General features: G+C 39.9%; 1 protein-coding gene across 1 annotated transcript in view; it reads right to left on the reverse strand.

The window, feature by feature from the left end:
- LOC139545741 (fibrinogen C domain-containing protein 1-like) overlaps nt 1-25,214 on the reverse strand; it is a 192,793-nt gene that overhangs the window by 118,046 nt on the left and 49,533 nt on the right. The window contains exon 2 of the mRNA XM_071353835.1: nt 23,919-24,395. Coding sequence (XP_071209936.1) covers nt 23,919-24,395 — 477 coding nt within the window. The remainder of the gene's footprint in view (nt 1-23,918; nt 24,396-25,214) is intronic.

A 25,214-nucleotide genomic window follows, 5' to 3' on the forward strand; every position in this document is an offset into this window, starting at 1 on the left:
CATTTATTTGTCGGCGCTTGTGGACATCATTGAGTTCCTTGTTTCAAACCAGTAACCACTGAGGGGGACATATGACACGATAGAGTCAAGAGGGGAGGGTGGTATGATGGAATTTAACTTCTCTAGGGTAGGGGGCAGCATTGGGCATTTTGGATGAAAAGCGTGCCCAAATTAAACTGCCTGCTACTCAGCCATAAAAAGCTAGAATATGCATAGATTTGGATAGAAAGCACTCTGAAGTTTCTAAAACTGTTTGAATGATGTCTGTGAGTATGACAGGCAAATACCTGAGAAGAAATCCAACCAGGAAGTGGGAAATCTGAGGTTTGTAGTTTTTCAACTCTTTGCCTATCGAATACACAGTGTCTATGGGGTCATATTGCACTTCCTAAGGCTTCCACTAGATGTCAACAGTCTTTAGAACCTTGTTTGATGCTTCTACTGTGAAGTGGGGGCGAATGAGAAGGGATTGAGTCAGAGGTCTGCCTGAGAGCCACGAGCTGACCATGTGCGTTCACGTGATATTTAGCTTGTGTTCCATTGCATTTCTGAAGACAAAGGAATCCTCCGGTTGGAACATTATTGAAGATTTATGTTAAAAACATCCTAAAGATTGATTCTATACATCGTTTGACATGTTTCTATGGACTGTAATGGAACTTTTTGACTTTGTCTGCACCTAGGGATCGCGCCTCTTTGATTACTGGGCTAAATGCGTGAACAAAAGGTGGTATTTGGACATACATTTTTGTGGAACTGGGATTCCTGGGAGTGCATTCTGATGAAGATCATCAAAGGTAAGTGAATATTTATAATGCTATTTCTGACTTCTGGAGGTTATCTGTTTGGGTTGTTTGGGCTCTGAGCGCTGTACTCAGATTATTGCATGGTGTGCTTTTTCGAAATCTGACACAGCGGTTGCATTAAGGAGAAGTGGATCTAAAATTCCATGCATAACAGTTGTATCTTTTAGCAATGTTTATTATGAGTATTTCTGTAAATTGATGTGGCTCTCTGCAAAATCACCAGATGTTTTGGAACTACTGAATATAACGCGCCAATGTAAACTCAGATTTTTGGATATAAATATGAACTTTACCGAACAAAACATACATGTATTGTGTAACATGAAGTCCTATGAGTGTCATCTGATGAAGATCATCAAAGGTTAGTGATTAATTTTATCTCTATTTCTGCTTTTTGTGACTCCTCTCTTTGGCTGGAAAAATGGCTGTGTTTTTCTGTGACTTGGCTCTGACCTAACATAATCGTTTGGTGTGCTTTCGTCGTAAAGCCTTTTTGAAATCGGACACTGTGGCTGGATTTACAACAAGTGTATCTTTAAAATGGTGTAAAATACTTGTATGTTTGAGGAATTTTAATTATGGGATTTCTGTTTTGAACTTGGCGCCCTGCAGTTTCACTGGCTGTTGACGAGGTGGGACGCTACCATCATACCCTAGTGAGGATATTCTCAGAAAAAACAACGAACTTGCCAAGATGTTGAGAACCATACCCCACAATACCACATACTGTACAAGTCACACGATATTTAAAATGAAATCATAGTGGGGCATCCAAAGCTACAAGCGAGAACTCATTTTCCACTTTGACAAACGTGTTCAGTCAGCACAGAAGAAGCATGCTACACCTGAGGTAGGTTCAACTAATCCAACTGGCATTTGAGGGGGATCTTACAAAAAGATTTCGGGGAGAATGGAATGATCGATTACTCAGAAAGTTCCACAGAGCATCAAGGAGGTTGCAACTCTTCTGAAAAGGTAAGAAACAATCTAGCTTTTTAATCAAAATCTTAGTGGTTTAGCCAGTGGCATTCAGCAAAAATCTAGGATATGGAATGGCAAAATGACTTCCATGTGTAGGGCTCTGTCCATGGTGCTGATAGCGCGCAACGGAGATTTCGAACCAACCTGTCACTTCTTGGTCAAAAGCGTGTTGGCATTTAAACTTTTATGTTTATTGTGGTATAGTGTGATATAAACAGAATTCAATATAATTCCAATGCAATAACCAAAATGATGCCCCTGGGTATAGCTACATATCGGTTTGTTTCATCATACAAATAGATAACTTCTATAATGGTTTTTGTGCTTGTTAGTGGAACTGTGCATATTGGTTATGTGTTTACGGTAGGCTGGCATTGCTTAATTGATTAAGTGGGTCGAATTTGATCCACATTAGTGTATTGTGACATATCACAACGTGTTGCTGTGCTCATGAGCGACACGGTTTTCCATGCTTGAAGCAGGCCTATTGGCCTACTTGTTTTGCAAGACAGCTGTGCATGGCTGCATCTCACTGTAGTAGGATGTTTTTGTTATTTGGATCTCCGTTCGTCTTTTGTTTACTGTGTTTGTTTACTGTTAATGTAACTAGCCTAAATATAGATTGTGTCATGCCTTTATCAATCTGATATTTTGCTTACTAGGCCTCTTTGATACCACTGTTTTGTTCTTTTCACATTCATTTGTTTGCACTCGCAGTTGTGTCGATATTCTAAGCCAAACTGCTATTCAGTATTTTTGTTTGCATGTATGAATAACTAGCTACTACTTACCACATTTAGTTTGCATTATTTTGATAAGACAGCTGTATGTACAGCTGCATTGACACAGGCTGTTTGTAATAGGTGAATTACCCTGTCTATTACCAAAACGGCCTCGCTTTAGTGTGTAGGTCGCTGTCCATTGTGCTGATACAGCGCAGCGGAGATAGGCTACAGATTTCGCACCAACCAGTGATTATAAAGCACTCAATCAATGGTCTCGGAGTCTCGGCATTTGAACTTTGTTTATTGTGGTATAACGTGATATAAGCGGAATTCAATATAATTCCAATGCAAGAACCCCCCAAAATTGTGCCCCCTCACCGATTCCAACTGCCTTCTTAGTCACTTTATCCTGGCGCCGGGTCTGTTGCCCACGCCTGGTCTACAGTAAGGTGACATCATCAAAGATGGTGGATAAATGAAGATAGTTCACTCAGGCCGTTTACCATTGAAAAAAAAGTTCTGTTCCGGTCTCCTTAACTCAGCGTTTCCCATAGACACCAATGCAATAGCATCTGGGTCTCGTCTACTTAGTACCTTGACTTTCATTGAACAAGAGAACCCCCCCCCCAAAAAAAACAGCGAGTGAGTTGTCTCGCTTCCTCTTCCGTCTCTGACTCTTTAGAGACCCACAATGCCTCGGGTTTGACATTGATGACAGCGCACTTCATGTACACATGGTGAAAACATGATCACTCTCGGCTCTCTGCACAGATTCCCTCTCCCAAACGCCCCCCCCCACCTTCCCCTCATCCCCCTCCCTAACATGCTTCTATAGCAATGGCACTTGCCTGTCAATCACGAATGGGCCTCAAACCACAACGCTGGTATGAAAAAGACATGCTATTAGGAGGCGTTTTCTCCGCTCATCTCCTCTAATCTGCTGAAGCCCTCTCTCTCTCACAGTAGCGGGTCCTACAGAAGTTTGATATTCTGTACTCTGTGAACAATAATATACAGAATGGAACGAGCAGAGATTCCATCGTTTCTGTAGTTCCAGAAATAATGTTTTGTAAATTTGTGCCACGATACATTTTGTCAATGTGGAAATGCTCTAGGATATTATTTGCTAGAACTCTCAGCTTGTAAAAAGTGATGTAGGCCTACAATTCTCATTAAAACATATGTGCCCTAGAACGAAAGAACAATAAATATGACAAGGGGGCGCCAAATATAAAAATTGCATTGTGCTCTGAGCTTCAGTTTTCACCCCTTTTTCAGGTTTTTTATAAGTGAAAACACATCCAGAGGTCTCCATTAAAATCAAGAACTAAATTACCCCACCTCTCTCTTCTTTCCTCCGAAACGTTTTTCTTATCTCCCTCTGGGTACTATTATCAACACTGTCAAATGGCTCCACAGAAAGCACTGCCTGGAAAGCACAATGACACTCCTCACTTTTACCTGCTACCTTGTCTGAAGGAGAAGGCCTTGGATCTCTTCTCTAAATGTACATTTCGCCTGACAGTGTTCCTACAGCTTAGACTCTGTCTCCGACACTCACTGTCTGAATGTGACTGTGCAGCAGAGTTTGGCTGGCTGTCAGTGAGCAGATGCCACTTGGAGACGGGAGGGGGAGAAGTGCCAACCGGCGTTAATTTAACGGCTAGGGTGACAGATGAGTCAAGATGAGTCGAACATTCTTCTTGATTCCGATGACTTTGCGAGGGAAGACATGTTTGTTTCTGTGACAGGCTATAATCACCACAGCCCTGATGGAATGCAGCACTGTAGCAACAGACCGGGTATCTATTGCCTGTAGTGATCATTCTAATGAGGTCACTTTGATAATGAAGTGGCAGTAGGCATCAGGGCTCTTGGGAATCAAGGTAGCACCACCCCCTCTCCTTTTGGAATCCCAATCCCTTTCGTATTTCATTATTTAGGACAGTCTAGTAGAAAGGAGACAGAGACAGATATAGGGGTGCAGTCAGATGCAAACGGCTCAAACATGTTTAGAACCCTTGGGGGATATGGTCTGTAGTCGACAGAACTACCACCATTTTTTTATATATTTTTTTATTTAACTCGGCAAGTCAGTTAAGAACAAATTCTTATTTACAATGACGGCCTACCAGGGAACAGTGGGTTAACTGCCTTGTTCAGGAGCAGAACGGCAGATTTTTACCTTGTCAGCTCGGGGATTTTATCCAGCAACCTTTCGGTTACTGGCCCAACACCACTAGGCTACCTGCCGCCCACTAGACCAGACTGACACCATCCACTTCTACCACAACTGTCTAAAAATCCACTTTCATGCCCCTATAGCTCACACTCTTCTTATGACATACTTAGCTGTTATAATTCCCCCTGATACAGGGTATAAAAGACAGTAGGTTATGAAAGTAGATCTCTTTTTTCATTTTGTTCTATAGTTGAATCCAATATTACAGAAGTTGAGCGAGTTGGCAAAAAGTTAGAGGTATTAGAGGAGGTACAAAAAAAATGTGTTCCTCTGGCAGACCTTGATAGCTTTGACAACTGGGCTATGGATTATGGTTATTGTCTGCATCCTGACATACAGTACTCAGTACTCTGGTGAAATGTAGGCTCTAGTTACTGTTGAATGGATCTTGAAAATGTGTTGCTTTGTATTGTGCAATTCTCCTTCTGCTGCTACACACTATTAAAATAGAAAGACTCAAAACACCATTGTGCAGTAAAACCATAAAGTAGTGCACCTAAGCCAAGATCTGGTGTTTTAATGTAAACCCAATGTAGGTGTTACGATACACTGGATGTATTTCAAAACAGAATGGAAGTACTCTGAAACACCAAAGTGGTACTTGAATCTGTATAATTGAGTTTTTAAGAGTGTTGTGAAAACACTTTTTGGTGTTTCAGTGCATGTAAAGGCTAGCATTAAAACACACAAAAAATGCTTTGCAGACTGTCTCTCATACAATCAAATGGTTTTGGACTGCAACTGGATTATCGCATAAATATTGATTGATGAGCATTTTCATGATGACACTGGGAATTGAATACTTTCCCTTGTGTAGACTTTGGCACTAATTATAGGCTTAGTCATAAAGTAAATCTTGTTTAAAATGGAGTCTGGAACACCGGTGCGTCACAACGGGTAAATAAAGGTTGGGTTTTGATTTGACGATGTCCATTTGCCCACGAACATGGGGTGAACAGCTGCGGTGATGACTCTCTATCCAATAGCATAGACAGTGAGACAGATCTGCCTAGCAGCTCCGACTTCGTTTACATAAGCCAACACGTCACACACTTTTTTAACTTGAGAAATAGTGCACCAAACACCTTAGTTAGGATGTAAAATTACCCAACTAAAACATCCTCTGCAAAATTAATTACAGATTCCTTGAGGTATCATAGATTAATTCTGGAGATTCTTTAAGAGAGTAAAATAGGCTTCCACATCTACAGTGTCTCATGGGGGACAAACATCATTAACCAAATGCAGAACCACACCTACAAGACTCAAATAAGTACATGAATGCATACTGTACTTATTAGTTATAATACCCTGCAAAGGAGAAGAGTATTAGTCAAAGGCTTGGGCTGCAGTGCCTAAGTTGACTTTGCACAAAGTGGTATAGTGATTTGAACCAGTAATTAGATTTTTGAACATGTCTTGAGTTTGTAAAGAGATACAGTTTAGCTACTTTAAACACCGTTTCAGGACAAGTTCCCAGTTGATATACCAAAAGCACTTCTCTACTACTAAGTATTCGTATTTTACACAGAGATCAGGGGTCGTTCTACACTGATGAATGGAACATTTTGAAGGGCCAATTGTTGTATCAATACCTTAAAATTCCACAGTAAAAATGTCTGATTCGGTTATACGTTATAGATACAAGTGTGTAGTTGCTTAGTGAAAAGGTTTCAAGATGCAACCTATTTTTGTTTTTGCAGCCTTGTCTGCTTAGTGCAGTAAGGTTTCGTCTCATAGGGGATTTGTGGCAGGAAATCTGACATTTTAAAGGACTGTATTTTTAGAGTGCATTAGTCCACAGCCAAATCATTGTGCATGCACGCTGTACTTATTAGAGTTACAATACCCTGCAAAGGAGAAGATTGTAGGCCAATGCCTTTGGTTGCAGTGCCAAAGTTGACTTTGAATAAAGTTGTATGGCAATTTGGACCAGTAATTACACTGAACAAAAAATATAAACGAAACATGTGGTGTTGATCCCATGTTTCATGAGCTGAAATAAAAGATCCCAGAAATGTTCCATTTGCACAAAAAGCATATTTCTCTCTAAACTTAAGCACAAATTTGTTTACAGCACTGTTAGTAAGCATTTCTCCTTTGCCAAGATAATCCATCCACCTGACAGATGTGGCATATCAAACAGCATGATCATTACACAGGTGCACCTTGTGCTGGGGACAATAAAAGACCACTCTAAAATGTGACAGCTCGATTCGGCAAAATTTGAAATCTTTTTTTTTTTTACATTGGATAAAAGTAGAGACTCGGAGCTAGAAAATGGTACATCATGCACTACAGTTATGGAACAATGGGAAAGTAATTCTCCTTTGAAAGTTGATCAACTTTTAAACTCACTTTTTAGAAAATGGCCTTTGAATGTTTTGCACATACTGGAGAGCTCTTCTTTGTCTACATACATTAAGCATCGTTTACACCCTCTTAAGCTTTAGCCCCACCCATCTTTTTAACTTCTCTAGGATAGGGGGCAGCATTCGGTATTTTGGATGAAAAGCGCGCCCAAATTAAACTGCCTGCTACTCAGGCCCAGAAGCTAAGATATGCATATTATTAGCAGATTTGGAAAGAAAACACTCCGTTTCTAAAACTGTTTTAATCATGTCTGAGTATAACAGAACTTATTTGGCAGGTGAAACCCCGAGGACAAACCATTCAGAATTTGAGGTCACTCTTTTCAATGAATTTTCATTGGGAATCCAGACTTCTAAGCGACTTTCTTGCAGTTCCTATCGCTTCCACTGGATGTCATCAGTCTTTAGAAATTGGTTAGGTTTTTCCTTTGAGAAATGAAGAAGTAGCACTGTTCAGAACGAGGGTAGAGGGAAGTGTAATCTTTGTTAGAGGCGCGTGACCTGAAAGCTCGCTACACATTGTTTTCCTCCGGTATTGAACACAGTATATCCTGTCTTAAATTTTATCGATTATTTCCGTAAAAAAATACCTAAAGTTGTATTAGGAAGTAGTTTGGACAAAGGTTACAGGTAACTTTTGTAGTCATGTTGCACGAGTTGGAACCGGTGTTTTTCTGGATCAAATGCGTCAAATAAATGGACATTTTGGATATATATCGACGGAATTAATCGAACAAAAGGACCATTTGTGATGTTTATGGGACATATTGGAGTGCCAACAGAAGAAGCTCGTCAAAGGTAAGGCATGAATTGTATCTTTATTTCTGCGTTTTGTGTCGCGCCTGGAGGGTTGAAATATGATGGTCTGTGTTTGTTTGCTGGGGTGCTATCCTCAGATAATAGCATTGTTTGCTTTCGCCGTAAAGCCTTTTTGAAATCTGACACGTTGGCTGGATTCACAACAAGTGTAGCTTTAGTTTGGTGTATTGCATGCGTGATATCATGAAAGTTAAATTTTTATAGTAATTTATTTGAATTTGGCGCTCTGCATTTTCACTGGATGTTGGCCAGTTGGGACGCTAGCGTCCCACATATCCCAGGGAGGTTAAGCACCCAAGCTAACTAGCTAACGTTGGCTAGCTTGCTAGCTACTTCCAGACACAAATGAGAGAACAGCTCACACTGACCATTTTACTCGCCCTAGCAGAGCTGGTTAGGCAGTTTTTATGTTATCCAGAGCGTTGGTGACTTGCAACTGTGCTACTGGCAACAATTTAAAAAAAATTGCCAACGCTTACTGACACGACCATATTCAACAAGTGTTTGTTAATTTGTCAGTTATTCTGCGCGCTGGCACACTCAGATGAGAGTGGTCTGAAATCAGATTAGATAGTAAGAGCGAATTTACCATCTATCAACAGTTGACGCAGTGACATCATTAACATTCTATTGAAATAGTTACTTGCATCGTGGAGTCATTTGTTAAGACATGTAGCTAGCTAAACAATGAACCATAATCAAAACTCATGATGTTGCTAACCAACCAGGTTCAATGTTAGCTAGCTAACACTACGCTTTAACTAGCAAAGAAAATGGCTCTGAGATACAAATAATATTACTACACAGATCATACACATAACATTAGCTAGCTGACCTAACAACAGTAGTGAAGCAGCCAAGTTAACTGGCTAATGTTGGCTAGCTTGCTAGCTACTTCCAGACACAAATGAGAGAACAGCTCACTCTGACCATTTTCCTCACCCTGGCAGAGTTGGTTAGGCTGTTTTTATGTTATCTAGAGTGTTGCTGATGGCAACAATTTAATTCTGCTTTTCTTGCCAACGTTCATTGACACCAGCCATATTCAACGGATGTTGAGCATTTGTAAATTTGTCAGTTATTCTGCGCTCTGGCACACTCAGATGAGAGTACTCTGAAATCGGAGTAGATATCCAGAGCGAATGTACCAGCTATGTCTAGCTATGTCTATCAACAGCTGTCGCAGTGACATCATTAACATTCTATTGAAATGGATACCTACATAGTGGAGTCTTTTGTTAAGACATGTAGCTAGATAGCTAAACAATTAATCATAATCCCAACTCATGACTGTACTACCCTGCATGAATCTAATATTACTACACTGATCATAAATGTAACATTAGCGAGCCAGCCAGCTAATATTAAACTTTAACTTGAAATGAAAACAACTTTCTGACAAATTTAAAAACGTGTAATATCAGAAAATGTAGCTAGCTAGACTATCTTAAGTGTATACATGGATGGATGCTTCTCCCTCTCTGTCACGGATGCCATGGTTGCACTTAGTTTGAAGATGTAATCCGGATTTCAAAACTCGGTCCTCCAGAAAGTGAAGTTCTATGCAGTTCTACTATGCAATATATATATTTTTAAAATCTGCGTTAGACAGGATTACCTACACATACTGACCAGCTCAAATAGACAGAAGCATGCTACATGGCAGACCAATCCGAACTCATCTTTCAGCATGTCCAGCCCACTCATTATCTCAGCCAATGGTTAGCGGGAAGGTTGTTGTGTTTACACATTTACAGATGGCAAACAAGTTTGTTATTAAGGCACATGAAAGTTCCAGAAGGCATTTCTGGCATCGATAAAATGCAATGCGTAAGATGTCTCAATTTTTGAAGGAGTGTGCAATTGACATGCGGACTTCAGGAATGTTTAGCAGAGCTGTTGCCAGATAATTTAATGTTAATTTAAGCCACCTTCGAGGTAGTTTTAGAGAATTTGGCAGTACGTCCAACCAGCCTCACAACCACAGACCACGTGTATGGCGTTGTGTGGGCGAGCAGTTTGCTGATCCTATAGTTGTGAACAGAGTGCCCCATGGTGGCGGTGGGGTTATGGTATGGGCAGGCATAAGCTATGGACAATGAACACAATTGCCTTTTATCGATGGCAATTTGAATGCACAGAGATACCGTGACGAGATTCTGAGGCCCATTGTCAAGCCATTCATCTGTTGCCATTACCTTATGTTTCAGTACGATAATGCACAGATCTGTGCGTAATTCCTGGCCTGCATACTCACGAGCCATTTCACCAATTGAACATGTTTGGGATGCTCTTGATCGAGGTGTAAGACAGCATGTTCCAGTTCCCGTCAATATCCAGCAACTTCACACAGCCATTGAAGAGGAGTAGGACAACATTCCACAGGCCACAATCAACACCCTGATCAACTCTATGTGACGCTTCTAAGAAATTATGCTATGCCCTCACATGAACCATCAAACAGGCAATGCGTCAATACAGGACTACGATTCAATCCTACTACACCGGCTCCGATGCTCGTCGGATGTGGCATGGCTTGCAAACTATTACGGACCTCAAAGGGAAACCCAGCCGCGAGCTGTCCAGAGACGCGAGCCTACCAGATGAGCTAAATTACTTTTATGCTCGCATGCTTTAGTGTTGCTTGCCTCTAAGCATGAGAGCACTAGCTGTTCCGGACGACTGTGTGATCATGCTCTCCATAGTCGATATGAGCAAGACCTTTAAACAGGTCAACATTCACAAGGCTGCGGGGCCAGATGGACTACCAGGATGTTCACTCAAACATCAGCGGGATGCACAATCATGCAATACACTGGAATTTTCCCCAAAAATATTGACGGAAATTTATTTTACTTGGAGATAATGAGAACAATCAGATTACCAGCTACCTAGTTGATAGGCCTCAAAAACAAAAACGTATATTATTCTCTCCTATTTCAAATATCGCTATCAGATAGGGCCTCTCTGAAACTTCTAATGTAGTTAGATATAAATCTGGCATTTTACAGTATAAAATAAACACTTTTTCTAGCATTGAATAGTGGAATAATGTTTCACATAATCAAAAATTGTTGTATGGATTTATTTATACATCCAGAGAGATAAATTAACAGAGAACCTACAATACAAAGAGAGAGAAACACTTAAGAAAACACAGACCTTATTTATATATAGGCCTAATAGTACAAGCGATGACCCTGCAGTTATCAATTGGCTTGCAAGGTGACAAAGTAACTTATTATCTAAAGGTTTCCACTAACATTTGAGAACATGTAATATCATTTAATATCTGATAGTCCATAACTGAGGTAATATGATAATGTGTGACTGTAAGTAGCAAAGTCACGAACCAGCTAGACCAGGATAATTTAGTTACCAAGCTCTCTACCAGCCTGAGCTTCCAAATGTCATTACAGATAGCTAGCTATCATTATACGGGTTAGGCTTAAGGCTTAAAGTTAAGATACATTACTTCTTGCAATCAACTGCCAGCAGGCTTACTATGTTTTATGTTTCATAGATATCACCAAAAAAAGTAGATATTTAGCTATGTACGTAGTTAGCTAGCTAAGCTAATACTTACTATAGCTAGATAATATGGGGATCGTGCATTTTACTGGTAAAATAGCAATCATGTAGCAGCCCTCTTCTGCTTGGCTGGCTAGCTAGCTTCATATCTAATCACTAGCCAGTGTGTTTTAGCTAGGTCTAGCTCATACCTAATGAAAAATGCTCTTCAAATTGTCAATGACTATTTTATTTTGTAAAGTTAGTAATGAAAACATTTACATAACAAATACGAGAGCTAAATCAAATAGGCTAACTCCACTTTCAGTCACCATGCCAGAATTCACAATTTGCTCGCTCCTATTAATGAAGCATTGGTTTCAGTCGTTACCATGGAAATTGAAGATGGCGCAACCCATACACCTCTAATAAACGTTGTTCGAGATCAAAATACTAAAAATAGTTTTCTATGTTACAAGCACATGTTTAGTATTAGTGGATTGAATACATCTCTTTGCTCAGCTTAACTTCCTGAATTGCTTCCATTCCCCTTTAATATTAAGAAAAATATGTGAAAAAAGTGGAGATTGTCCCATCTTTCAAAATTCCACGTGGTATATTTGCATAGCTTAATCACGTATTCATTTTGCCTATTGAAATGTTTATTAATTGTATATTCATATGACAATTTATTAATATTAAAGTATTTGATAACCTAATTATGCATTCATGTACTATCATCATTATTGCTTGTTATTTGCAATTGTTTCCCTTCAGAAAAACATGCATACATACATATTACATTACCCACCGACTGGCCAATCCTAACCAAACCCAAGAATCACCGATTAATGCCAAATGTACTGTCAACTGTCAATCATATCATCACTCAACTGTACTGTGATTCAATACACAGTACAGTTGAGTGATGTAGCCTTAGAAATAAGGTTCATGAAATCAATAACTTGCTAACATCAGATTACATTCATATATTAGCCATTTATGAGACTTGGATAATTCAGTTGATACATCAGTATCAATACAAGGATATAACATTCATAGAAAAGACAGAAATGCTTATGGGGGAGGTGTTGCTGTATATATTCAGAGCCATATCCCTGTAATGCTTAGAGACGATCTTATGTCAAGTGTTATTGAAGTGTTGTGGCTGCAGGTTTACTTGGCCACCGAGTGCTAATAGTCAGTATCTAAATAATATGTGTGAAATGCTTGATAGTGTATGTGATGTATACAGAGGTCTACTTTCTTGGGAACCTGAATATTGACTGGTTTTCATCAAACTGTACGCTCAAAAGGAAGCTTCTTACTGTAACCAGTGCCTGTAATCTGGTTCAGGTTATTAATCAATCTGCCAGGGTGTTTACAAACACTACAGGAACAAGATCATCCACATGTACCGATAACATTTTTACTAATGCTGTAGAACTTTGTTCTAAAGCTTCAGTTGAAGTTGGAAGTTTACATACACCTTAGCAAAATACATTTAAACTCAGTTTTTCACAATTTCTGACATTTAATCCTTGTAAAAATTCCCTGTTTTAGGTCAGTTAGGATCCCCACTTTATTTTAAGAATGTGAAATGTCAGAATAATAGTAGAGTGATTTATTTCAGCTTTTATTTCTTTCATCACATTCCCAGTGGGTCAGAAGTTTACATGCACTCAATTAGTATTTGGTAGCATTGCCTTTAAATTGTTTAACTCGGGTCAAATGTTTTGAGTAGCCTTCTACAGGCTTCCCACAATAATTTGGGTGAATTTTGGCCCATTCCTCCAAACAAAGCTGGTGTAACTGAGTCAGGTTTGTAGGCCTCCTTGCTCGCACACGCTTTTTCAGTTCTGCCCACAAATGTTTTATAGGATTGAGGTCAGGGCTTTGTGATGGTCATTCCAATACCTTCACTTTGTTGTCCTTAAGCCATTTTGCCACAACTTTGGAAGTATGCTTTGGGTCATTGTCCATTTGGAAGACCCATTTGCGACCAAGCTTTAACTTCCTGACTGATATCTTGAGATGTTGTTTCAACATATCCACATTATTTTCCTTCCTCATGAAGCCATCTAGTGCACTAGTCCCTCCTGCAGCAAACACCCCCACAACATGATGCTGCCACCCCCTTGCTTCACGGTTAGGATGGTGTTCTTCGGTTTGCAAGCCTCCCCCTTTTTTGTCCAAACAAAATGATGGTCATTATGGCCAAACAGTTCTATTTTTGTTTCATCAGACCAGAGGACATTTCTCCAAAAAGTACCATCTTTGTCCCCATGTGCAGTTGCAAACCGTAGTCTGGCTTTTTTATGGCGGTTTTGGAGCAATGGCTTCTTCCTTGCTGAGGGGCCTTTCTGTTTATGTCTATATAGGGCTCGTTTTACTGTGGATATAGATACTTTTTTACCTGTTTCCTCCAGCATCTTCACAAGGTCCTTTGCTGTTGTTCTGGGGTTGATTTGCACTTTTCGCACCAAAGTACGTCCATCTCTAGAAGACAGCACGCGTCTCCTTCCTGAGCGGTATGACGGCTGCATGGTCCCATGGTGTTTATAATTGCATACTATTGTTTGTACAGATGAACGTGGTACCTTCAGGTGTTTGGAAATTGCTCCCAAGGATGAACCAGACTTGTGGAGGTCTACAATTTTTATTCTGAGGTCTTGGCTGATTTCTTTTGATTTTCCCATGATGTCAAGCAAAGTGGCACTGATTTTGAAGGTAGGCTTGAAATACATCCACAGGTACACCTCCAATTGACTCAAATGATGTCAATTAGCCTATCAGAAGCTTCTAAAGCCATGACATCAGTTTCTGTAATTTTCCAAGCTGTTTAAAGCCACAGTCAACTAAATGTATGTAAACTTCTGACCCACTGGAATTGTGATACAGTGTATTATAAGTGAAATAATCTGTCTGTAAACAATTGTTGGAAAGATTAATTGTGTCATGCACAAAGTAAATGTCCTAACCGACTTGCCAAAACTATAGTTTGTTAATAAGAAATTTGTGGAGTGGTTGAAAAATTAGTTTTAATGACTCCAACCTAAGTGTATGTAAACTTCCAACTTCAACTGTATATCCGTACCCATTGGATGCAGTGATCACAATATAATGTCTATGTCCAGGAAAGCCAAAGTTCCAACAGCTGGGCCTAAAATAGTGTATAATAGATCATACAAAAGATTTTGCTGTGACTCTTATGTGGATGATGTAAAAAAAAATAATGTTGGTCTGATGTGATTAATGAGGAGTATCCAGACGCTGCACTTGATGAATTTATGAAATTGCTTCTTCCAATTATTGATAAACATGCACATGTTAAGGATCCATGGATTGATGAGGAATTGAAAAACTGTATGCTTGAAAAAGATGGGGCTAAAGGAATGGCTAATAAGTCTGGCAGCACATGGCTTACTTACTGCAAATTGAGAAATGATGTGACTAAACTAAACAAAAAGAAGAAGAAACTGTATTATGAAGTCAAGATCAATGATATAAAGAATGATGGAAAAAACCTTTGGAGTACTTTAAATGAAATTATGGGCAGAAAGACAAATTCAGCTCCATCTTTCATCGAATCAGATGGCTTATTCATCACAAAACCATTTGATGTTGCCAATTATTTTAATGATTATTTCATTGGCAAAGTGGGCAAACTTATGCAGGAAATGCCCACGACAAACATTGAGCAATTATATTCATGCATAAAAAAACTAATAATGAAAGGAAAGTAGTGCAAGTTAGAATTGTGTTAAATTGGTGTGGGAGTGGTGGAAAAATTATTGTTAACGATCAATAATGACAAACCTCCTGGCATTGACAACTTAGATGGAAAGCTACTGAGGATGGTAGCTGACTCTAGCCACTCCTATCTGTCATATTTTTAATCTGAGCCTAGAGTAAAGTCTTTGTCCTCAGGTCTGGAGGGAAACCAAAATAATTATGCGACCCAAGAGTGGTAAAGCGGCCTTCACTGGTTCTAACAGAAGACCTACTGTATAAGCTTGCTGCCAGCTCTTAAAACCTTTTGTCAATAGGGGGGCGCTATTTTCACTTTGTAAAAAATCGTGCCCAAATTAAACTGCCTCGTGCTCTATTCTTGCTTGTACAATATGCATATTATTATTACTATTGGATAGAAAACACTCAAGTTTCTAAAACCGTTTGAATTATATCTGTGAGTAAAACAGAACTCATTTTGCAGCAAACTTCCTGATAGGAAGTGAAAAATCTGAAATCGAGGCTCTGTTCCAGGGCCTTTCTATTATTTTCTTGAAATCTATGGATATACATGCACTTCATATGCCTTCCACTAGATGTCAACAGGCAGTGGGAGGTGGAATGGGGTGTCTAGTTTGATCTGAGGTCGAACAAGAGCTCTTGGAATGACGTGACCCCAAATTTCCTTTGTCCAGCAATGCGCGGGAAGGAACCCTGGATTGCCTTCTGAAAAGCTTTCGGTATAGACGGCTAATATCTCCGGCTTTGATTTTATTTGATACATGTGATAATATCATCAAAGTATGTTTTTTCAATATAGTTTTATCAGATTATTGAACATTTATCGGGAGTTTTGGCATTTTCCGTTCTCTGCGTTTGAAGATGGACATCTTTGCGCCACTTGGCTAGCTAAGGTTGCTAATTCGACAGGCGAAGAGGACATTCTAAAACCAAACAACGATTTATTCTGGACAAAGGACTCCTTGTACAAGATTCTGATGGAAGCTCAGCAAAAGTAGGAACCATTTATGATGTTATTTCGTATTTCTGTGGAAAATGTTTAGTACTATTTTCCGCCTTCATTGCAGGCGTTGTCTCGCTATAACGTAAGCTGTATGTCGTACTAAAGTTATTTTTAGAATTCCAACACGGCGATTGCATTAAGAACTAGTGTATCTTTCATTTGCTGTACAACATGTATTTTTTAGTAAAGTTTATGATGAGTTATTTGATTAGGTGACTGTCCAAAATATCTCCGGATAATTTTGTGCATTTTGACTACGTATTCACATTGTAAAACCACGATTTGTACCGCTAAATATGCAAATTTTCGAACAAAACATATATGTATTGTGTAACATGATGTTATAAGACTGTCATCTGATGAAGTTTGTCAAGGTTAGTGAATAATTTTATATTTTTTGCTGTTTTTTTGCGATCGCTACCTTTGCGGTGAATGAATGCGGTTGTGTGGTTGGCTATTGTGGTACGCTAATATAATGCTATATTGTGTTTTCGCTGTAAAACACTTAAAAAATCTGAAATATTGGCTGGATTCACAAGATGTTTATCTTTCATTTGCTGTACACCATGTATTTTTCATAAATGTTTTATGATGAGTATTTAGGTATTTCACGTTGCTCTCTGTAGTTATTCTTGCTGCTTCGGTGCTATTTGTGATTGTAGCTGCAATGTAAAACTATGATTTTATACCTCAAATATGCACATTTTCGAACAAAACATAGATTTATTGTATAACATGTTATAAGACTGTCATCTGATGAAGTTGTTTCTTGGTTAGTGACTAATTCTATCTCTATTTGGTCGGTTTTGTGATAGCTACCTATGCGGTAAAGAAATGGTGAAAATATGCGGTTGAGTCTTTTGCTATTGTGGTTAGCTAATAGAAATACATATTGTGTTTTCGCTGTAAAACATTTTAAAAATCGGAAATGATGGCTGGATTCACAAGATGTGTATCTTTCATTTGGTGTCTTGGACTTGTGATTTCATTATATTTATATGCTAGTATTTACTTGTGGCGCTATGCTAGGCTATGCTAGTCAGCTTTTTTACTGATGAGGATGCTCCCGGATCCGGGATGGTGACTCGTGAGAAGTTTTAACAAACTGTTGGAAAAAATTTGTGTTTGACCAAATACAATGCTATTTCTCTAAACAAATTAAAAAGACTTTCAGCATGCTTATAGAGAAGGGCACTCAACATGTCCTGCACTGACACAAATGACTGATGATTGGTTGAAAGAAATTTATAATAATAAGATTTTGGGAGCTGTACTGTTAGATTTCAATGCAGCCTTTGATATTATTGACCATAACCTGTTGTTGAAGAAACTTAAGTGCTATGGCTTAGCAAACTCTGCCATATCGTGGATTCAGAGCTATCTATCTAATAGAACTCAAAGGGTTTTCTTTAATGGAAGCTTCTCTAATGTCAAACATGCAAAGTGTGGTGTACCGCAGGGCAGCTCTCTAGGCCCTCTACTATTTTTACCAATGACCTGCCACTGGCATTAAACAAAGCATGTGTGTCCATGTATGCTGATGATTCAACCATATACACATCAGCAACCACAGCTAATGAAGTCACTGAAACCCTTAACAAAGAGTTACAGACTGTTTTGGAATGAGTGGCCAGTAATAAACTGGTCCTGGACATCTCTAAAACTAAGAGTATTGTATTTGGTACAAATAATTCCTTAAGTTCTAGACCTCAGCTGAATCTGGAAATGAATGGTGTGGCTGAACAAGTTTGGCAGACTTAATTACTTGGCGTTACCTTAGATTGTAAACTGTCATGGTCAAAACATATAGATTCAATGGTTGCAAAGATGGGGAGAGGTCTAGCCGTAATAAAGAGACGTTCTGTTTTTTTGACACCACACTCCACAAAGCAAGTTCTGCAGGCTCTAGTTTTGTCTCATCTTGATTATTGTCCAGTCATGTGGTCCAGTGCTGTAAGGAAAGACCTTGTGAAGCTGCAGCTGGCCCAGAACAGAGTGGCACATTTTGCTCTTAATTGTAATCAGAGGGCTGATATAAATACTATGCATGCCAGTCTCTCTTGGCTAAGAGTTGAGAAGAGACTGACTGCATCACTTCTTCTTTTTATAAGAAACATTAATGTGTTGATATTCCCAAATTGTTTGCTTAGTCAACTTATACACAGCTCTGACACGCACACTTATCCCACCAGACATGCCACCATGGGTTTTTTCATAGTCCCCAAATCCAGAACAATTTAAAGAAAACATACAGTATTATAAAGAGCCCTTATTGCATGGAACTTCCTTCCATCTCATATTGCTCAAATAAACAGCAATCCTGGTTTCAAGAATCACCTCGCACACAACGCCTCTCCCCTATTTGACCTAGATAATTTGTGTGTATGCATTGATATGTAGGCTGTGTGCCTTAAAAATATATGTAGTTCTGTCGTTGAGCTGTTCTTGTCTAATGATGTTCTGTATTATGTCATTCTGTATTATTTTTCATGTTTTGTGCGGACCCCAGGAAGAGTAGCTGCTGCTTTTGCAACAGCTAATGGGGATCCTAATAAAATACCCAAAAATCCAAAATCTGAACAATCTTCCATGCCATGTACCATCATTTGACTATAAAGACTCAGGTCAGAACATTAGCATAATTAATGACTGGTGGATCGCATTGAGCCCCGGGCTGAAGTTTTGTACACGTTTTTTAGTCATTGCATGTATTTTCCCCCCATGAATGTGAAATACAATACCATATTTCTGTTGATTTTGTGTAATATTAATATGCTAAATACCTATATCAATATAAAAATGTGAAAGCCCTGTTAATGTTTGGTTATTTGATCATTTGAAAAGAAAAAACACATTTTGTACAATTGAATTATTATCCTGAACAAACCTATTAATTTGTTTATTCACAAAACTATATTTTCTTGTGTCCTTTGTTTGAGCATAATACTGTACATTTGACCTTTTAGAATTACAAATGAGGAGTTTATAAACACCATATAAGAGCAGGAAGTATACATTAAGAGGAGGGACCTCCATTTACAGTATTGGAAAACTCTAGAAGAAGGGATCTACAGTGCCTTGCAAAAGTATTCATCCCCTTGGTGTTTTTCCTATTTAGTTGCATTACAGCCTGTAGTTTAAATGGATTTTAATTTGGATTTCATGTAATGGACAAACACAAAATAGTCCAAATTGGTGAAGTGAAATGAAAAAAATTACTTGTTTCAAAAAATTCTAAAAAAATCAGAAAAAGGAAAAGTGATGCGTGCATATGTATTCACCCCCTTTTGCTATGAAGCCCCTAAATAAGATCTGGTGAAAACCAATTACCTTCAGAAGTCACATAATTAGTTAAATAAAGTCCACCTGTGTGCAATCTAAGTGTCACATGATCTCAGTATATATACACTTGTTCTGAAAGGCCACAGATTCTGCAACACTACTAAGCAAGGGAAACCACCAAGCAAGCGGCACCATGAAGTCCAAGGAGCTCTCCAAACAGGTCAGGGACAAGGTTGTGGAGAAGTACAGATCAGGTTTGGGTTATACAAAAATATCTGAAACTTTGATCATCCCAAGGAGCACCATTTAAATCCATTATTAAAAAATGGAAAGAATATAGCACCACAACAATCCTGCCAAGAGAGGGCTGCCCACTAAAACTCATGGACCAGGCAAGGAGGGCATTAATCAGAGAGGCAACAAAGAGACCAAAAATAATCCTGAAGGAGCTGCAAAGCTCTACAGCGGAGATTGGAGTATCTGTCCATAGCCATGCACGCCGTACACGCCACAGAGCTAGGATTTACGGAAGAGTGGCCAGAAAAAAGCCATTGCTTAAAGAAAAATTAAGCAAACACGTTTGGTGTTCGCCAAAAGGCATGTGGGAGACTCCCCAAACATATGGAAGAAGGTACTCTGGTCAAATGAGACTAAAATTGAGCTTTTTGGACATCAAGGAAAGCGCTATGTCTGGCACAAATCCAACACCTCTCATCACCCCAAGAACACCATCCCAACAGTGAAGCATGGTGGTGGCAGCATCATGCTGTGGGCATGTTTTTCATCGGCAGGGACTGGGAAACTGGTCAGAATTGAAGGAACGATGAATGGCACTAAATACAGGGAAATTCTTGAGGGAAACCTGTTTCAGTCTCCTCGATAGGTACAGTGAGGGAAAAAAGTATTTGATCCCCTGCTGATTTTGTACGTTTGCCCACTGACAAAGAAATGATCAGTCTATAATTTTAATGGTAGGTTTATTTGAACAGTGAGAGACAGAATATCAACAAAAAAATCCAGAAAAACGCATGTCAAAAATGTTATGAATTGATTAGCATTTTAATGAGGGAAATAAGTATTTGACCCCTCTGCAAAACATGACTTAGTACTTGGTGGCAAAACCCTTGTTGGCAATCACAGAGGTCAGACGTTTCTTGTAGTTGGCCACCAGGTTTGCACACATCTCAGGAGGGATTTTGTCCCACTCCTCTTTGCAGATCTTCTTCAAGTCATTAAGGTTTCGAGGCTGACGTTTGGCAACTCGAACCTTCAGCTCCCTCCACAGATTTTCTATGGGATTAAGGTCTGGAGACTGGCTAGGCCACTCCAGGACCTTAATGTGCTTCTTCTTGAGCCACTCCTTTGTTGCCTTGGCCGTGTGTTTTGGGTCATTGTCATGCTGGAATACCTATCCACGACCCATTTTCAATACCCTGGCTGAGGGAAGGAGGTTTTCACCCAAGATTTGACGGTACATGGCTCCGTCCATCGTCCCTTTGATGCGGTGAAGTTGTCCTGTCCCTTTAGCAGAAAAACACCCCCAAAGCATAATGTTTCCACCTCCATGTTTGACGGTGGGGATGGTTTCTTGGGGTCATAGGCAGCATTCCTCCTCCTCCAAACACGGCAAGTTGGGTTGATGCCAAAGAACTCCATTTTGGTCTCATCTGACCACAACACGTTCACCCAGTTGTCCTCTGAATCATTCAGATGTTCATTGGCAAACTTCAGACGGGCATGTATATGTGCTTTCTTGAGCAGGGGGACCTTGCGGGCGCTGCAGGATTTCAGTCCTTCACGGCATAGTGTGTTACCAATTGTTTTCTTGATGACTATGGTCCCAGCTGCCTTGAGATCATTGACAAGATCCTCCTGTGTAGTTCTGGGCTGATTCCTCACCGTTCTCATGATCATTGCAACTCCACGAGGTGAGATCTTGCATGGAGCCCCAGGCTGAGGGAGATTGACAGTTCTTTTGTGTTTCTTCCATTTGCGAATAATCATAGAAACTGTTGTCACCTTCTCACCAAGCTGCTTGGCGATGGTCTTGTAGCCAATTCCAGCCTTGTGTAGGTCTACAATCTTGTCCCTGACATCCTTGGAGAGCTCTTTGGTCTTGGCCATGGTGGAGAGTTTGGAATCTGATTGATTGATTGCTTCTGTGGACAGGTATCTTTTATACAGGTAAGAAACTGAGATTAGGAGCACTCCCTTTAAGAGTGTGCTCCTAATCTCCGTTCGTTACCTGTATGAAAGACACCTGGGAGCCAGAAATCTTTTTTGATTGAGAAGGGGTCAAATACTTATTTCCCACATTAAAATGCAAATCAATTTATAAAATTTTTGACATGCATTTTTCTGGATATTTTTGTTGTTATTCTGTCTCTCACTGTTCAAATAAACCTACCATTAAAATTATAGACTGATAATTTCTTTGTCAGTGGGCAAACGTACAAAATCAGCAGGGGATCAAATACTTTTTTCCCTCACTGTATAGGCAGAGATTTGAGACTGGGACAGGGGTTCACTTTCCAGCAGAACAATGACCCCAAGCATTCTGCTAAAGCAACACTCGAGTGGTTTAAGGGGAAACATTTAAATGTCCTATAATGGCCTAGTCAAAGCCCAGACCTCAATCCAATTGAGAATATATGGTATGACTTAAAGATTGCTGTACACCAGCTGAACCCATCCTACTTGAAACGGCTGGAGCAGTTTTGCCTTGAAGAATGGGCAAAAATCCCTGTGGCAAGACGTATCAAGCTTATAGAGACATACCCCAAAAGACTTGCAGCTGTAATTCCTGTAAAACGTGGCTCTACAAAGTATTGACTTTGGGGGGGTGAATAATTATGCACGCTCAAGTTCTGTTTATTTTGGTCTCATTTCTTTTTTTTTCACAAAAAATATTTTGCATCTCAAAGTGGTAGGCATGTTGTGTAAATCAAATGATACAAACCCCCCAAAAATATATTCTAATTCCAGGTAGTAAGGCAACAAAATAGTAAAAATGCCAAGGGGGGTGAATACTTTCGCAAGCCACTGTACATTAGTTTATACTGGATAAAGCGTACATTTTCGTTAACTGTAATTTCGTTAGCATGTTCTAACATTCCGTCCATCTAATCAGTTTACAATGGTGTATTTTGTTTCAGTGAGAAACTCACAGTAATAATTGTGTGTATGTACTGTATGAGTGTGTGTGGGGGCCTTCAAAAAAATTATTACACAGGTACTTGAGAAGGAACTCCTCTCACTGTGAGGCTGTCAGTGCGATATTGGAGATTATGTGAAAACAACTCATTTCATTCTTACCATGCTCAGAATTGATCGGATGAGTGACTTTGAATTAAGTGCTGAACGGAAAAAAACAACTGTTCAAGTCAAAAGAGCTGAACCGACAATACCGGCCGACCTCTATTAGGAGTTGGAGAACATGAGGCTTGTGATCTGAACCAACTTTCCTAAACACAGGAACACTTTTCTTTGTAGGTTAATCTAGTCTGGTGAAGCTAGATTGCGGTAGGGAGTGTGAGAAGGACGGGAGATCAACCTTCATGTTATTACTCAAACCAAAAATCTTCATACACTATACACTGAGTATACCAAACATTAGGAATACCTCCCGCACTCAGAACAGCCTCAATTCTTCGGGGCATGGACTCTTAAGGTGTCGAAAGCGTTCCAAAGTGATGTTGGCCCATGTTGACTCCAATGCTTCCCACAGCTGTGTCAAGTTGGCTCGATGTCCTTTGTGTGGTGGACCATTCTTGATACACACGGGAAACTGTTGAGCGTGAAAAACCGAGCAGTGTTGCAGTTCTTGACACAAAACAGTGTGCCTGACACATACTACCATACTTCATTCAAAGGCACTTAAATATTTTATCTTGCCCATTCACCCTCTGAATGGCACACGTACAATTAATGTCTCAATTGTCAAGGCTTAAAAATCATTCTATAACCTGTCTCCTCCCCTTCATCTACATTGACTTGAAGTGGATTTAACAAATTAGATCAATAAGGGATCGTAGCATTCACCTGTATTCACCGGGTCAGTCTGCCATGGAAAGAGCAAGTGTTAATGTTTTGTATACTCAGTGTATATGGGCTTCATCAGTTTATGCAGCAGTAGAGCCAAGCATTAAATGGTAGACCTACATACATAGTTATCAGAAGGTTTACCAGAAGGTTGGTGGCCTGAAATTCAGATGGAGAATAGTGCAGTTATGAGCCCTTGAGCACAGTAAATAACCTGGTTTACCCAGTACAGAACATACTCAGCTAGAAAACAAATGGTAGAGTTGTGGAAGTCGCCTTGGATAAAATACACTAAGAAAAGAAACCATTAAACTCCCACATTCACTGGGTCAGTGGTGGAATGGGGCTTTGGGGCCTATGGAGCTTTTAAGGAGGGCCTCTAACCTGGATAAGCCGGCCTTGCTCCGTCTGCAGAGTGTTGAGCTCTTGTCCCAGGTTCCCCTGGCCTCGCCTCAGAGATTCGTACTCCAACTTAAGCTGGCTGGCGTGGCCCGATAGCATGGCCACCTCCTCAGCCAGCTTCACCAGCAGGGCTCGGTCCTGGCCCTTCACTGACTTCAGGTCCGTGTCATGGCCGGTCAGAGAGTGGAGCAGCGACGTCTGCACGGCCTCCAGCCGCATGAAGTTGTTGTTGTAGTCGGGGCAGTTGGGGTCAATGAAGATGTTGATGCGCGAACCATCGCCCCGTTCAACCGTCACCAGGGCGTTGCCCTCGTCGTGGTTGGTGGAGATGAGTGGGGGGCCGTCGGGGGGTGGAGCTTGGTAGTGGTTCATGAGTAGGATGGTACCAGTTGCCATGATGGCCAGGAGGACGGCCACGAAGAACAGAATGGTGCACAGGAAATAGCTACAGCCCATCCTCTGGGGAGACAGGTGAGAGACACAGAGAGGAGAGAATAGCATGAGATTAGGACCAACTTTACACAAACAATTTATACAGGTTTTATAGAACATTCATAAAGGCTTCATAAGCACTACATAGATGCTTCACAAATCATTTATAATCAAAGTCATACTACACTGAACAAAAAAGATAAACGCAACATGCAACAATTTCAAAGATTTTATTGAGTTACAGTTCATGTAAGGAAATCAGTCAATTTAAATAAATAAATTTGGCCTTAATCTCTGGATTTCACGAGACTGGGAATACAGATATACATCTGTTGGTCACAGATATCTTAAAGAAAAAGGGTAAAGGCTTGGATAAGAAAATCAGTCAGTATCTGGTGTCACCACTATTTGCCTCATGCAGCGCAACATCTCCTTCGCATAGAGTTGATCAGGATGTTGACTGTGGCCTGTGGAATGTTGTCCCTCTCATCTTCAATGGCTGTGCGAAGTTGCTGGATATACTGGAACAAGCTGGACTGGAACAAGCTGTTGTACACTTTTATCCAGAGCATCCCAAACATGCTCAATGGGTGACATACAATGCATTCAGAAAGTATTCAGACCCCTTGACTTTTTCCACATTTTGTTGCGTTACAGGCTTATTCTAAAAATGATAACATTTTCCTCATCAATCTTCACACAATGACCAAATGAAAACAGGTTTTTGATTTTTTTTAATAAAGGTATTCAGACCCTTTGCTATAAGACTCGAAATTGAACTTTCCATTGTTCATCCTTGAGATGTTTCTACAACTTGATTGGAGTCTACCTGTGGTAAATTCAAAT

This window comes from Salvelinus alpinus, chromosome 19 (genome assembly GCF_045679555.1).
Source record: "Salvelinus alpinus chromosome 19, SLU_Salpinus.1, whole genome shotgun sequence".
NCBI lineage: Eukaryota > Metazoa > Chordata > Actinopteri > Salmoniformes > Salmonidae > Salvelinus > Salvelinus alpinus.